The sequence below is a fragment of the Haemaphysalis longicornis genome, unplaced genomic scaffold (assembly GCF_048455015.1).
Source record: "Haemaphysalis longicornis isolate Haplotype H1 unplaced genomic scaffold, Haemaphysalis longicornis Haplotype H1 scaffold_6, whole genome shotgun sequence".
NCBI lineage: Eukaryota > Metazoa > Arthropoda > Arachnida > Ixodida > Ixodidae > Haemaphysalis > Haemaphysalis longicornis.
The window spans coordinates 176,612,458-176,627,954 of NW_027526407.1; the positions used below are offsets into that span (position 1 = coordinate 176,612,458).

Genomic DNA, 15,497 nt, shown 5'->3' on the forward strand with positions numbered 1-15,497 from the left:
TCGGTGCTGGTGAAGAAGCGGGGTGTCACTTTGCAGGGTTATGACGACGGCGTCGCACACGTCGGAGCGTTGACGATGAAGAGGCGCCGTTGTCCGCGGTGACAATGGCCTGCCCGGCACCCGCTCGCGATCCGTCGCCCCGCAGCAGCGGGCTGGAGGAAACAGGCTACAGCCGGTCTACGACGGCCAGCCGCAATCATATTATCGAAGAACGGAGCACGCGTACGTTGGGCGCCTGCACGAGTCAGTCACGCCTCGGCCCCAGAATGCCAAGGGGCCTGGTAGACGCTTCTTGAGCTCGGGTGCCGAAACCCGGACGAGCTTCGATTCTTCAACCTGACGTGGTTCTCATCCAACCTGCTCAGTCCCCTGCTCCCGCTGTTCCCCCCTGTTGTCGCCGGGCCTCCCTTGTGCTTCGGTTGTGGCTGCGTCTTATTGGTCCGCGTCCTCCCCTCTTGTGACTTAACGCTTCTTTTTCTTCGGCAAGGCTAGAGGATGGCGGTCCCGTAATGGTTACGTTCCTGCGCTTGTGCCATTGTAGTCGCGAAAGGAGCACGTCACCTCACAAATACATATTGTTTTTGGTTGAACACTAACCTTTACAACTATGTGCTTTTAGGGTTACCTTATATACTTTGGTAACCACACTTTGAGTAATGTGTGGTAGCACCGGCGGCGCTTACTTTGCCTACCCCTAATTCTCGACTTGGAAGTTACGTTGGCCGATATGTGCCCTGCGAGAAATATTTTTACTGCCTCTACCAGCCAAACCTTCTGCCGCGACCGTCGGCATCAACAGAAAACTCCCGTGAACAAATAAAAGAAACTACCAGCTCCGCCAGGAATCGAGCCTCGACCCGAGTTGGTTAAAAGAGCGACATACCATAAGAGGCCGTCAGAAGCAACGGTGTATCACGTCAAACAAACAAACTAGTCTAAAACCTGAAGAAGACGATCCTCCTCTATGCCATGTTCAGGTATAGTACATAAGTCCACTAAACTTGGCTGTTGACTTCAGTCGAGCTTGACTTTGAAAGACAGCCAAAGACGATGTTGAAACCAATTAAAGACACACAGAAGGCTACGACCTTAACACGAATATCCAAGGATGCCGACAACGTGTGAAGAAGTCTCGCCAACTTGCTTGAGTTCTACGAATAAGTAGCTGGTGCATTAAGGGCACTGCAAACTCCTACTACAAAACACCGAATATAACATGGTGTGTTAAGCTCCCTGTGTAATGATGGGTGACTTCAGACGGCACTTCGATGACTTGGACCAAGTTAGAATCTTTTGCAACGGTATTTTGGACCTTACAGAAATCACCGATGTCTTCACAAACGTAAGCACGAGGTTTACCGACGGTGACCTCTGCACAATATTATAAGGCACACCGCCTGAATATACCTACATGGTTGGTGTCAAGAGTTACTACACCTGATTACTGACTTTAGATTGTTTGAAACACCCTTTTATTCTACCATCGCGTCTATGCATTCTAAGAGAAAGTATTGACCTAAGGCATGCCTTTTCTTTGCTCGCATTCCTGTTTTATTCCAAACGTCTGGCTGCACTGGAGCCGTTTCTCAGTTTTTTTATACCAACAGTGTCTTTTTTGATAGCTGGCGTTATTAGGCATGTTTTTTTGGGTGGCAGCCGTCAGCTATCAGGCGTGAACATCGGGAGTCAATAGAACGGTGTAATTTGTTGTAACTCAAAACTACTACAGACGCCGCGATATACATGGGCTCACCGGAATCGGGAATGCAAATCAGAAGCAATGAGATTGTAGATAGGGAGGAAAGGGTAATACGGCAGAGGCAAAAGAAAGTCTACAACTTGATCGGACACTTCCCCTCGCACCGAAGTTTGTTCTACACGCAATGAGTACTGGCTGTAACTAACGCAACCACCAAAGCACCTCTCAAAACAACGCCGGTGGCAAAGCGTATACAGAACGATTACGCCTCCAACATTTTTCCACCTTGCGTAGGAAGAAAAAAAGTTATATTGCCAGGTTTCACAGCATTCAGAAATGAACTAAAATATGCAACGACAAAAACAAACTTCGCTAAGGGGCATTTATTTATAAGAATTTTTGATGTTTTATTGCATTACCGTAAAAATACATACCCACGGAAATTATTGCTGTTTCTGATTTTCTAGTGGAATGATTGAATAGATGCTTCAAAATTATTGCACATGCCTAATAGGCCGTGAACCTCTTGGGTGCCAGAGACTAGCTAAGCGCATAAGAATGATTCTCCAAGAAACATTATAAAAGTACGTATTACATTACCACACGGACACAAGAGTCAGAAAGGACACAACGTAGCCGACGAAGATCCTGTCGAACTTGGGTACCGTACTCCCTGTTCACCACGACTATCACGCTCCCCTCTCCGAAAAATATTAGAAGTTTCCTCAACCTACGCCTAGGAAGGCTATCCTTCCCAGTGCCACAAGGGGATATCATCGCCTAAATTTCGTAGAATCAGCTCAGAATACATTCCGACTCATATATTTACCAATGTAGATGGGTGAGGGTATTTGGTACAAATTGTCCGACATTAACCTAAAATTGCGCTAAATACCGCCAAACGTCCGCTCTCTTATGCCAAACATTGTTGTTTCCAAGAATAGGCTCAGGGGTCAACAACCCAAACATAAAATAGTTAATTTTTTCTACACACGATAGGCTGCCCTGACCAGCTGGTCACCAGAATATCAGCGTGAGCTGATGCTGTGCCTCCGGATATCTGGTTCCAGCTACCGGTCCTAATACCTGCTCATCCGCTTTTCTCAAACGGTCAAACAACCTAAATCAGCGTACACACTGCTCTCACAATCTCCCCCTCTCTCCTTTTTTTGTCTGTTAAAAAACCCAATGTTCAGTCAGGCAACAACGACGAAAACTATAAACTTTGCGACTGTTGTTTTTCTCGTGAACTGACCGAAACACCACAGCCACAAATAGTCAGGCTCATCTCTTATGCCACGGAAGCGCTGATGTCATCTGAGTTTCTCGCGGTGATAAACCCACTGCGGCTACCCGAGCTATCACCACTGAACTTCTGTACTTGGGAACCAGAAATGGTAAATGAAACGCCGCCGTTCAAAAACGATCGTTCCACTTCGGAGTAACGCTAGAGCGACATACATCTTAAGGAATAGATGGAAATGTGAGCTGAAACTTTTTTTCGTATGCCGCAAAGCCCACGCCATTTGATTCGGAGAGTCTTTCGTCCTGGCGCAAAAATCTTCATTGATCACCAACGTTGTCGGTGATTTTCACAGACTCAAAAAGAACTGTGCAGAAACACAGACGCAACCAGGACAAACACCGCATTCGCATCATTGGCGCTCTTTGGTCAACACTCGCCGACTGAGTGTTGACGTTATATAATTGTTTATGTTGCATGCAGGGTACCATTGTTTGAAGTAAACTTGGTTAGTGAAGAAAAATATACATTGCTTTGAGGCTGCAAAAGCAGTTAAACTAAGCCTAATCAATCCGTTGCACCAAATAACCTAGCGGAGCGATGACGTTACCTTGCACTAAATTGAGAAACTTCAATTTCATGTATTTCCAGAAATACTGGAACCTCGCAGGCCACCCCTGGCTTAGCCTTGCGCTCGCTTTGCTAGCCTTAGAATGGCTCCGCCCAGCCTCAGCAGCGCCCCTAAACACGTGACGTCACTTTGCAACACATTATACAGAGTCTTGTGTTAAGAGGCGTCGTCCAGGTTTGTGCGTGTGCTTGCGCCAGGTGACGAGCTCACAGAAAAATACCAAGGAATAATACTGGGCACACTGGAGCGTATGCGTTGTGAAGAGCTTTTGCGATGGCCAGCTGGGCATTCCTGAACGATTAACACAGCGTTTGTGGCGTGAACTCTGACGCGCTGTTCTTCTAGAAAGTTCACGTACGTTCCCACCTAAACGGGGCAGGCACGTCAAGCCCCGTCAATACCCCAACTTTGCGATGCTGGTTACCGCAGGTTGTATCGCGTGCTTACGTGGTGAACTGCGGAAGTGATGTGAATTCATGCAGACAAAACGATCCGGGCCTGCATGGCGAACTTTAAGTGACAAGATTAAAATCTGTGTGAGGTGCATGTCCCAGGTCCCGCACAAAGGGAGAGCGCCACCACACCTACTCTTTCACAAGATTTGCACCACTAGTGCAAGCTGTTCCAATGTGTACCTACGTGAGAAGCAATTCATCCAATGACAATCAGAAAAACTAATTCGCCAATGCATAGGTGTTTGTGCCTTTTTAGGTATGCAATACAAGGCTGCTCGCTTCACTTTCTTTCAAGAATAAGTAGGATGTCGCCGGCCAACGTAATTATAAAGCAATACGTTACAATGCCAGCCATTTTAGTCATAACAGCAGAAGTTTAACGGTTTTGCTGATTTATCAGCAAAATATTAGTAATAATTAACAACGACTGGCATTATTCAAACAAACACGTAGAAAAAGATAGCAGACGAAAATAGTTACTGTGTATTTAATTGCGGTAGACACAAGTGTGGTCGTGAATAAAAGGTCGTTGTTATTGTATCCTCATATTTATGGTAAACAATCTTGATTTCCCCAAATAGGAGGAGGACTTTCCAATCAAGCCGAAACCCTGGCATACCAGAATGAAAATAGCACATGTGGTGTATTTTACGTCACCTACACCAGCACAGGTAAATATCTTTCGTGATAACGTTGAAATTGGTGATTAGAAGAAAATAGTAGGTTAATTATGTTGATTTTTATGGCAGAGCGGGTATTTACTAGCAGGAACTGGACGCGCGGTGCCTATAGGACCCTCATGACAGGGGGAGCATTTGCGTCAGAAGTCCTAGACTTTGGATTGCATATCTGCAATATGCATGCCAAACCATACGGTAACCGTGAGAATTCCATGCTTCACAGTGGATGTCCGCAGTGTGTGGTACTGTTGACACCAAGATAAAAATGACCTAAATGAGAGCTGTGAGGAAGTTTCTACTTCCAGCTCCGGCGTGCTCACGTAGTGAGCCGTGAAAGAACGCAAGTGACAATACTGAAGCGATCGACATTAAAATGAGCCCTTGAGGTGCTACAGAAACTTCTTACACAGGTCGCTTTTAGAGGGGAGACCCCCAGCAAGACGATATCACTGTGGAATCTCTCGACCCCCAGGGACAAGACTCAAGCGCCACAGGGGGAAAGAGGTGACCATCCAGGCCTGCTCAAACAAAGAAGCAATGCGAGCGTTTAGCAAGGAGGAGCTACGACGACGATGCAAGCCAATGGAGATTAAGCTAAGTTCACTACAGGAAATGGTTGGCCTCTCAAGGCGGTCGATGGCGATGGGGCTGTGACCTCTTCAAGCAGGTTCTACAATCACCATTGCCGTAATAGCCAGATTAGTGCCGACTTTCGTAGCACTGTCCGGAGCACGTCTGCGATGCCATAGTGCGATGCCGTTCATGGCGGTGAACTCTGTCGGAAGCACCGCGTAGTAGCGAAAGGTTTAGCTGCGCAGCATTAAATGCAACCTTGAATTCAATTTAGAGAAATTCGGGTAGTACGATGGCAGAGAAATAACAACGACTGCTGTTTTCCGCGTCGCCGCGTTGTACCCGTGAGTTAAAAATGGCAACAGCTGATATCAGTCTTCTTGTCAAAATCGCAGAACATGATGAGCATATGAGAAAGCGTTGAGTGTGTTCGGCCGGACAGTGCGTTTGTGGGAAGGTGATAGGGCGTTGAATAATAAAAACGTCTGTATAGAGCCCGAACAGCTCAGACAAGTGGGCAGCATCCCCTTGGTTGCCCCCACTTTAGGGCATCCAACGAAATCATATTACTTCAGGCGCAAGACCAGTGGATTACACGAACAACTGGATCACAACGCTATTGATAAAGGACGGAGCGTGGTGATACGGGACCAAAATCAATACCGCCCGCAGATGATAGAACTAGACCGCTCGTTTGCAAAATAACGTCTAAAAAATTGCTGCGTTTCAGCAAAACATGTTTTTTTTTCGAATTTCGTCTAAGTTTATCCTAAATAAGCGACAACATGTTCGACATGATTAGCCTGTTGCACGATCACCCCCCCCCCCCATACAACAAGACTACTGGTGGCAGCGTGTATCTCAGTGGACGTAGAACACTCAAAGTGACGGTAATTTTGGGTATCATTTGCGAAGAAATTTGAACTGAGGAAACACTGCTTCATATTCAGGTGCGTAATAAAATAGGACGAGGTCGGGTGAAAGCTGCCTACTTGACGAGTGCAATTTCGTACACCAATTTATAAAGCGGCGAAAGTCTGAGCACAGAAGAAAGCTCGAGGAGCCCTCGCACTGATCGTTTTTGGTTTAAATCGGCCACAGCTTCGAACTTAGACCTCAGCTTCTCAGGATCAAGTTGGACACCATATTTCTCGGCACGTGAAAAAATAAGGCGTTGCACTCACCAAAGAGTCAGGACTATAGGAAGCATCTTGATCACTTAGCAAGTCACGTTTTCACTAGTTGTTTTTGAGGAGGTGGGGCACTGGACGTGTTCCGCTAACCAATGTTTTACTGTTGAGTAGTGTCATGGCCAAACTATGCCGCATCCCGTATTTTCTGTCTTGTTCTGTCCTCGCTTCACCAGTCTCTTCCGGCTGTCTCCGGAATATCGGTTTAGTCCATGAGTTGCGGCGCGGTGTCGAAGAACTCTGATTCTGGAAAATCTTTGGCATGAAGTGTCTCTAGTCTGGCTGCGGAAATAAATCGTGCCCAACGAAAGGAATGGAAAATAGCAGACTTCAGTAGTATGCTCCTGTGCTCTGATTTACAATACCAGGGCTTCTCCTTCTAACCACGCGAGATGGTTTCTAATTGCCAAGAAAATATTCCTTCTACGCTGATTGCGTTCATGAATTACTTTGCCTTGTTACTGTGACCTAAAAAGGCTATTGGTGTATATAATAAATTCAGCAAAGGGCCTCATGAGAGAAATCGCCAAGAAAATGAAGTGTCGCCGGCGGGTTTGCTAAGTGGGAGTGCTTAAACCGCGTAAACAGACAGAAAACTAGGTGGCTTCATAATATCTTTAAGACACCATCGGTAGTAATAAAATATTATACACCACAATGCCAATGGTTTGTTAGTTAAGTATGTCTTTGAGGTGTTCATTGGTTAACGTAGAAACCAATTGGTTAAGTATATTTTACGCGTTTTTTTTATTCCTCGAAACGGTTTTCATTTCGGAATAAGTAGTTTAGGGCAACCGTTTCAAAAATTTCGTTGTCAAAAATATACGAAACGCTGGCTTGTAATTTACACACTGGTACAATAGAACGCTGATACTTGTTGTCTTGCGCAACAAATTTAATTTGGAGGTTCTCTGCTTTAGAAATTTTACACTGCAAAATAATGATATTGCGCTTCTATTGAACATGATTTGCTATTTCACAAGCGACGTAGGAGTACCAGGTTTAGATTTTTATGCATTTTTGTTCGGAAAGAGAAACAATGCTCCAGAAGCATTTATCAGTGATTTAGTGGGTAGCTTTGTGTCCCCTGAAATATGTCAAAGCGCATTTGCTTTGCATCTTTAAGAAACATATATTTCAATATTATTGTTGGAATATTAAAAATTACAACTGGAATAAGGTACAACATTAAGCAACACAGGCAAGAAAACATTGGTATTGGTTTGCGAATGTGCAGTACGCAAATTCTACCATCGCTGTACCTTATTGCGTAATTTCGCTGAAGCAAACATTGCGATTGCTCACTCAGTTTCTGTTTGTTTGAAGGAAATCTGCAGCAGCTACTCACGACCCACTCACGGCTCATCAATACTTCACTCGGCAATCCTACAAGGGGGCTTCTTCACGAAGGTAAGAAATATTTTCAATAGAGTATATACATATAGATATATGTGTGTGTGTGTATATACAAATATAAATATATTTAAATATATATATATATATATATATATATATATGTATGTATATATATATATATATATATATATATATATATTTATATATATATTTATATTGCGAATCAGAATAAAAAATGAGAGGCTGGTTGAAAATAAGACAGAAATGAAGGTTGGCAGTCAAGAAAACCTCAGAAAGCAAAGGGGAGGATATGGTAGGTCATTGAAACAGATAAAAAATTTGGAAAGAAAGAAAGTGGAGAAAAAACGCCCGCCAGGTCGGATCCAAATCTGCGACATTCAGAATACCGGTCTGGTGCGATAACCACTACGCTACCGGCGGAGCTAGTTTTCCCCTCCACTCTGTGGGGTATTTGTGTCAATGTAATTTTTTTCCTGTGCTTGGTGGTAGTAGCCAGCGCCTCTTCGAGTTCTCAGGGTGAAGGGGACCTTTGTCTTAAGCGCGGGCCGTCACTCCAGTGTCTACGACATGTCGAGAGTGGTCGACCAGCGTTGAACCCTCTTAAGCTTCCAATGGCACCAAGACTGCTAGAACAGAGGCCCTCGCAATGCATGTAGCGAATAGGAAATGAGGGGCTCGTTGGAGGTTGTGGCTTCAGATCGCACCTGGCGGGCATTTTTTCTCCATTTTATTTCTTTCCAAATTCTTTATCTGTTTCAATGACCAACCATATCCTCCCCTTTGCTTTCCGAGGTTTTCTTGACTGCCAACAATTATTTCTGTCTTTTATATATATATATATATATATATATATATATATATATATATGTATATGTATATATATATATATATATATATATATATATATATATATATATATATATATATATATATATATATATATATATATATATATATATATAGCAGAACAGAAAGATACGGGACGAGGGACTCGGTAAATATACATATCAAGGTTGCAGTCGTCATTGCCAGTGCTATTCTGCTTTTTTCGAAATATTTAATAGGGCAGAATGACGTGTGCTTGTCACGTTTCTTTGATACATTGATAAATAGGAAAACATACGCCGTTTTTTCGGGAGCGGGCCTCGAACCCACATCTCCGCATAACCGGTGCGGTGCGTTCGCCATTAGGCTATCCCGCAGCGGCTTGTCTCTCGATTTTAAAGCGGGGGTTTATATTTACAAGAGCTCGGAGGCCGGTCAACTAGCGCCGCCCCTCGACTACCGCGGGAGACGTAGAACGTCTTCTTACCCAGCGGTCGCCACATAAACCGTGGTCGCAGGTCGGGGTTAGCAATTGGCATATCCGAACTGCTGGAGGCAGTGCCTCGTCATACATGTAGTAGAACAGAAAGATACGGGACGAGGGACTCGGTAAAGATACATATCAAGGTTGCAGTCGTCATTGCCAGTGGTATTAGGCTTTTTTCGAAATATTTATTAGGACCGAATGACGTGTGCTTGTCACGTTTCTTTGATACATTGATAAATAAGCGAAAACATAGGTCGAGAAAAAATCGAGGGGCGGCGCTAGTTGACCGGCCTCAGAGCTTTTGTAAATATAAACCCCCGCTTTAAAGTCGAGAGACAGGCCGCTGCGTGATAGCCTAATGGCGAACGCACCGCACCGGTTATGCGGAGATGTGGGTTCGAGTCCCGCTCCCGAAAAAACGGCGGATTTTTTCTTATTTATCAATGTATCAAAGAAACCTGACAAGCACACGTTATTCGGCCCTATTAAATATTTCGAAAAAAGCAGAATAGCACTGGCAATGACGACTGCGACCTTGATATGTATCTTGACCGAGTCCCTCGTCCCGTATCTTTCTGTTCTGCTACATATATATATATTTATATTTATATATATTGTGGCGTCTTAGTAGACGGAGGTTTAGAAAGCAGGTTGGCGATGTACCTATTTATTAGGCGTTGCACTACATCGAAGAGTAGAGGCAGCACGGCGAGGCTCAACGAAGATGGGTCAATCAGTCTGGCCCGCGAGCGGTGGACCCATACATTTACGTCGTCGTCTTCAGAAACCTGGTTGGCCAAGAAGCACGGAACGTAAGACTAACTGGGGATTGAACTTTGCACGGCGATCGCACACATCGCAAGCAGGGCATCGCGGCTTGACAAATATCCACGTGACATTTCCCCCTCGTCGAGACAGCATCGTTCCGATGCCTGCAAAGCTCTTGGAAAAAAAGAAATGGAGGCGCTTGCGGCATTGTCCCTCAACGCGTGAGATATGGCTTCATACGCACGACATGAACGACGTCAGGGCGGCGGTTACGCCGGCGTTGAGAAACAATTCCGTCATCCACAACGTCGTAGGTTACGTCGCTAAGTTGGCGCAAAACTGTATAAGGACCAAAGTAGCGTTTGAGGAATTTTTCAGAGTCCTCGACGTCGAACAGGAGCCCATATCCAGACTCGTTCGCAGGGTTTGAAAACGGCAGTCCTGTGACGGAGGTTGTAACGGTGCGTGTCATAGCGCTGTTGCTGCCTTGTTCGTAAGCGCGCCAGTTGACGCGCCTCTTCCGCTCGTTCCGTAAACTCATTTGCTGCATGTTGTCGTTGGTGGTGAGACTGAAGACCGCGGAGACTGAAGGATGACAGCGCTCTTGAAAACACCCGCGGCACAGTGGGAGAACGTCCCTCCAAGAAGTCAATCAGCGGCCGTAATTCGGAGTCCCCCTGTCGCTGTTCCGACACTGAGGATGTGTCCAGCACGCCAAGAATAGCGTCGTCATCGGTGCAGTCATTCGCCGACGCAGGAACAGCTGGTGCTCGGGAGAGACAATCGGCGTCGGCATGCTCTTGGTCGGACTTGTAAACGACTTTGGCGTCAAATTGTTGAAGCCGAAGGCTCCACCGAGCTAATCGTCCAGACGGGTCTTTTAGGCTCATCAACCAGCAGAGCGAGTGATGGTCACTGACCACTGTAAATGGACGGCCATACAGGTATGGTCTAAATTTAAGTACTGCCCAAACGACGGCGAGGCACTCCTTTTCGGTGGCCGAGTAGTTGGCTTCCGAAGAGGACAACATTCGAGTGGCGTACGCAATCACCCTTTCGGCGCCGTCTTGCCATTGCAGAAGAACCGCTCCGAGTCCAACGTTACTGGCGTCGGTGTGAAGCATCGTCGTGGCGTTCTCGTCGAAATGGGCCAAGACCGGAGGTGTTTGCAACCGTTGGCGCAGCTCGTCGAACGCCCTCTGTTGCTCGTCATTCCAAAGGAACACGACATCATTCCTTGTAAGGTTGTTCAGCGAAACTGCAATGTGGGCGAAGTCCTGTATAAATCGTCGGTAATAGGAGCATAGCCCCAAAAAGCGCCTCACGGCTTTCTTGTTGGTTGGCCCGGGAAACTGAGATACCGCTTCAGTCTTAGCAGGATCAGGTCGAACTGCGGCACTGCTAACGACATGGCCGAGGAACAGGAGTTCCTCGTACCCAAAATGACACTTTTCAGGCTTTATTGTAAGTCCGGAGGATCGTATTGCCTAGAGGATGGACGTAAGACGTTCGAGGTGTTCTTGAAACGTGGAGGAAAACACGATCAATTCGTCCAGATACACCAAGCAAGTTTACCACTTTAGGCCCGACAGCACGGTGTCCATCAGTCGTTAAAAAGTGGCAGGAGCGCAACACAACCCGAACTGCAACACTTTAAATTCGTACAGTTCATCAGGCGTCACAAAAGCAATTTTCTCGCGGTCCCGTTCATCGACCTCGATCTGCCAATACCCGCTTTTTAGGTCCATAGACGAAAAGTAGCGGGCATGTCGTAGTCGGTCGAGGGAGTCATCAATGCGAGGCAACGGGTGGACATCTTTTTTGGTGACCTCGTTGAGTTTGCGGTAGTCGACACAAAACCGTAATGTCCCATCTTTCTTTTTCACTAAGACTACGGGCGACGCCCAGGGACTATTCGACGGTGCGATGACGTCGTCTTCCAGCATTTGCTGTACTTGCCGCCGTATTGCATCGCGCTCCTTGGGGGCCACACGGTACGGGTTCTGCCGGATTGGCCTCGTTGTTTCTTCGGTAATTATTCTGTGCTTTGTCGGATGCGTCTGGCGGACACCTGCCATGGACGAAAAACAGTCCGCATATTGTTCCAGTAGGTCGAGGAGCGCTCGGCGTTTTTCGGACGACAGGTTGGTGCTGACGTCTATTGCGAGTTTGGCGCTCGCTGTTGGGGTGGCACCAGTTTGGAGCACGTAACAACCCTCTGCGTAGTCGACAGCTTCGAAGAAGGCTACAGTAGTCCCTTTCAGGATGTGCTGGCGTTCATTGGTGAAATTGGTGAGCAGGAGATTTCCGCGGCCACAGGACAGGTGCACCAGGCCTCTCACGATGGTAAAGCCGTGGTCGAGGAAGAGCGATGTATGCAGCTCGGCAACGCCATCGGCAGTGCAAGGATCGTCGCACTCTACTGCGACGAACGCGCATGATCGTGGCGGCACACTTACGTCGTCAGCGGCGATACGCAGCGGTAGACGTCGGTGCTCGGTAGGCTGTACTGGAGGCCGGTTCGTCGAAAAGCTCACCCTGTTCTAACCGATGTCTATAACGGCGTCGTATTCGCGCAAGAAATCCATGCCGAAGATTACGTCTTTGCTGCACCGAGGTAGAATGACGAACGTGCCGACAAAGTCGGAGCCTCCTAGACGATGCCTAGCCGTGCATTTCCCCACTGGTGTCATGAGTGATATGTCGTCATCATCATCATCACCAACAATCAAGGGATCATCATCATCAGGATTTGTGCTGCGTGGAATAAAACCGGCTTCCATCTTGCCATGTTGTTCGTGGCTGGTGCTCTAAGTATTATTCGCTCGGAAGCGATATAGCAGTGGCGACGAGGATCGCGCTTGCGCTAGGCGAGTAGTCCCACGCAAGAATGAGTGCCGGGCGGCCACCGGAATTCACCGACGAAGAAGGTACGTGGCCTACGTACCGGGTTCGCCTGGAAGCTTACTTCGAAGCCCATAGCATCGAGGAGCCGACGAAGAAGCGAGCACTGCTTATAGCTTCGCTAACGAACAGTGCGGTGCGAGTGGTGCAAGCCCGATGTCACCCGAAACAGGTCAATGAGCTCAGCTACGAGGAAGTGATCGGACATTTGGAAGATCACTACGCTCCGCAAGTCAACGAGATTGCTGCCAGTTATGCTTTCTTCAGGCGTTCGCAACAAGAAGGTGAAAGTGCCCAGGATTTCATTGCGGAAATTCGACGGCTAGCAGAGAAGTGTAACTTCGGAACTTCACTGGAGCGCATGTTAAGAGACCGCATTGTTTGCGGTGTGCGGGATGAAGACGTGCGGAGAAATTTACTGACGCAACGAAAGCTCACACTGGAGCAGGCAGAAGACTTTGTTGTATCAGCACAGGAAGCGGCTCAGAACGCTAAAAGCATGCAATCTGCAGAACCAGATGCGGTACATCTTGCCCGACAGACGGCCCGTCCATGGAAGTCACGCCCTAAACAGGAGAAGCGCCACACTTTTGGAAGATGTGGTGGCGAATCGCATTCAGAGGACGAATGCAAACACCGTCACACGGAGTGCCACCGGTGCGGCAAACGAGGGCATCTACGCCGGATGTGCGGACAATGGCGCCAGGGCTCATATGCAATGACAGCGGAAGCGCACACAGACTCGGACGAAAATGAAGCCCTGCACACGATAGCAGCGGTTCTTCACCAAGAAGCCAGCATCCGCAAGGTTAAGCCAATTTACAAGGAGATTACCTGGAATAACATCCCCATTAGAATGCTGGTGGACACGGGATCACCCGTAAGTGTCATTCCCGAAACGGTCTTCCGGAAGTACAAGGCGATGTGGCCACCATTACGGAACACGCAGTTACGGCTCTCTTGTCTCTTGGGGGAACTTCCAGTCGTCGGACAACTTAGTATGACCGCTGCGTGTGATGGGAAAGATGTCGCTGGCACAGTCATAGTCGTCGGCAGCTCGGGACCATCCTTGTGCGGCAGAGATACAATCAAGGCGTTCAACGAAGTGGGCGTGGCAATGTTGTCTAATGTGGTCGCGAGTGTGCAACCAGTCGAGGTAAAAGCGGCCGGAACGAAACTACAACAGCTGCTCAACGAGTACGCCGACGTGTTCGCTCCGGAGCTAGGCCTCTGCAAGGGACCACCGGTGACGTTTCAGCTGAAAGAGAACGCGTGTCCACGGTTTTTCAAGGCCCGCACGGTACCCTACGCCTTGAGGGATAAGATGTCGGACGCGCTAGACCAGCTGGTTGCCCAAGATGTCCTGGCACCGGTGAAAACCGCCGAATGGGCGACACCAGTAGTACCCGTCGTAAAGGGCGATGGTTCCATTCGAGTGTGCGGAGACTTTCGCATGACAGTAAACGCAGCAACGCTGATGGAACGTTACCCGTTGCCTCGAGTGGATGACATCTTTGCCAAGCTAAACGGAGGGGAAGTCTTCACGACTCTGGACTTACGTCAAGCTTACAACCAGTTACCGTTGGATGAAGAGGCCAAGAAGATGACAGTCCTCAACACGCACAAGGGCCTGTTTTGTTTTAACCGGCTGCCTTTTGGCGTAAGTTCTGCTCCGGCCATATTCTAAAGGCGGATGGATGGGCTTCTGGGCGATATTCCTGGCGTGCAAGTATACCTGGACGACATTATCATCGCGGAGAAAAGGAATGACTTGTCCAGGCTAAAACAGGTTCTACAGCGACTGCGGGAGTACGGTCTCCGACTTCACAAAGGAAAGTGCAAGTTCCGGCAAGATGAAGTCACTTTCCTAGGTCATCGTATTGATGCTAAAGGCCTGCGGCCAAAGGATGACAACATGAAAGCTGTCATCGAAGCCCCAACACCCACTTCGGTGAGTGAGCTGAAAGCCTTCCTGGGCCTCGTAAACTATTACGGCAAATTTCTGCCAAATCTCGCCACCGTGCTGACCCCGCTATATGCCCTTTTAGCTAAAGGGACCAGGTGGCTGTGGGAGCCGAAACAAGAGCGAGCATTCCAAACAGTTAAGGAGGCTATTGCGGCTTCCAAGTTCCTTGCTCACTTCGACCCTGATAAGCCACTACGACTCGAGTGTGACGCGTCACCTGTAGGCATTGGGGCTGTTTTGTCTCACCGTGTCAACGGTGTTGACTACCCCATCGGATTCCGGTCACGGACACTTACAAAGGCCGAGCGCAATTACTCCCAGTTGGAAAAAGAAGCACTGGCTCTTGTCTTCGGCGTCGCGCGGTTTAAGGACTACTTGTATGGACACCGATTTGTGTTAGTGACCGACCACAAACCGCTCACTGGCTTATTCAATCCAAGTAAGGCGATTCCACAGATGGCTGCAGCGAGAATCCAGCGTTGGGCCTTATTTTTGGGAAATTATGACTACACATTACAGTATCGCAAGGGCAGTGAACATTCTAATGCCGATGCCCTCAGTCGTCTGCCATTGCCAGCCACGGAGCCGCGGGACGACTGCCCCGACGCCTGTGTTTTGTATACCCAAGGCCTGGAAGAAACGGCGATATGCGCTCGCGACGTGGCACAACTGACTGATCAGGACGCCATCCTCCGGAAG

At 47.8% G+C, this 15,497-nt stretch overlaps 1 protein-coding gene and 1 long non-coding RNA gene across 2 annotated transcripts in view; both read left to right on the forward strand.

Moving 5' to 3' along the window:
- LOC144142080 (uncharacterized) overlaps positions 1 to 4,697 on the forward strand; it is a 41,713-nt gene extending 37,016 nt beyond the window's left edge. The window contains exon 4 of the long non-coding RNA XR_013316821.1: positions 4,610 to 4,697. This is a non-coding gene — a long non-coding RNA (uncharacterized LOC144142080). The remainder of the gene's footprint in view (positions 1 to 4,609) is intronic.
- An 8,121-nt stretch (positions 4,698 to 12,818) lies between these two features.
- Positions 12,819 to 14,519, forward strand: LOC144143382 (uncharacterized). Its single transcript, XM_077675146.1, has one exon. The coding sequence runs from the start codon at positions 12,819 to 12,821 to the stop codon at positions 14,517 to 14,519; it is 1,701 nt and encodes a 566-aa protein (XP_077531272.1).
- The last annotated feature ends 978 nt before the right edge of the window (positions 14,520 to 15,497 follow it).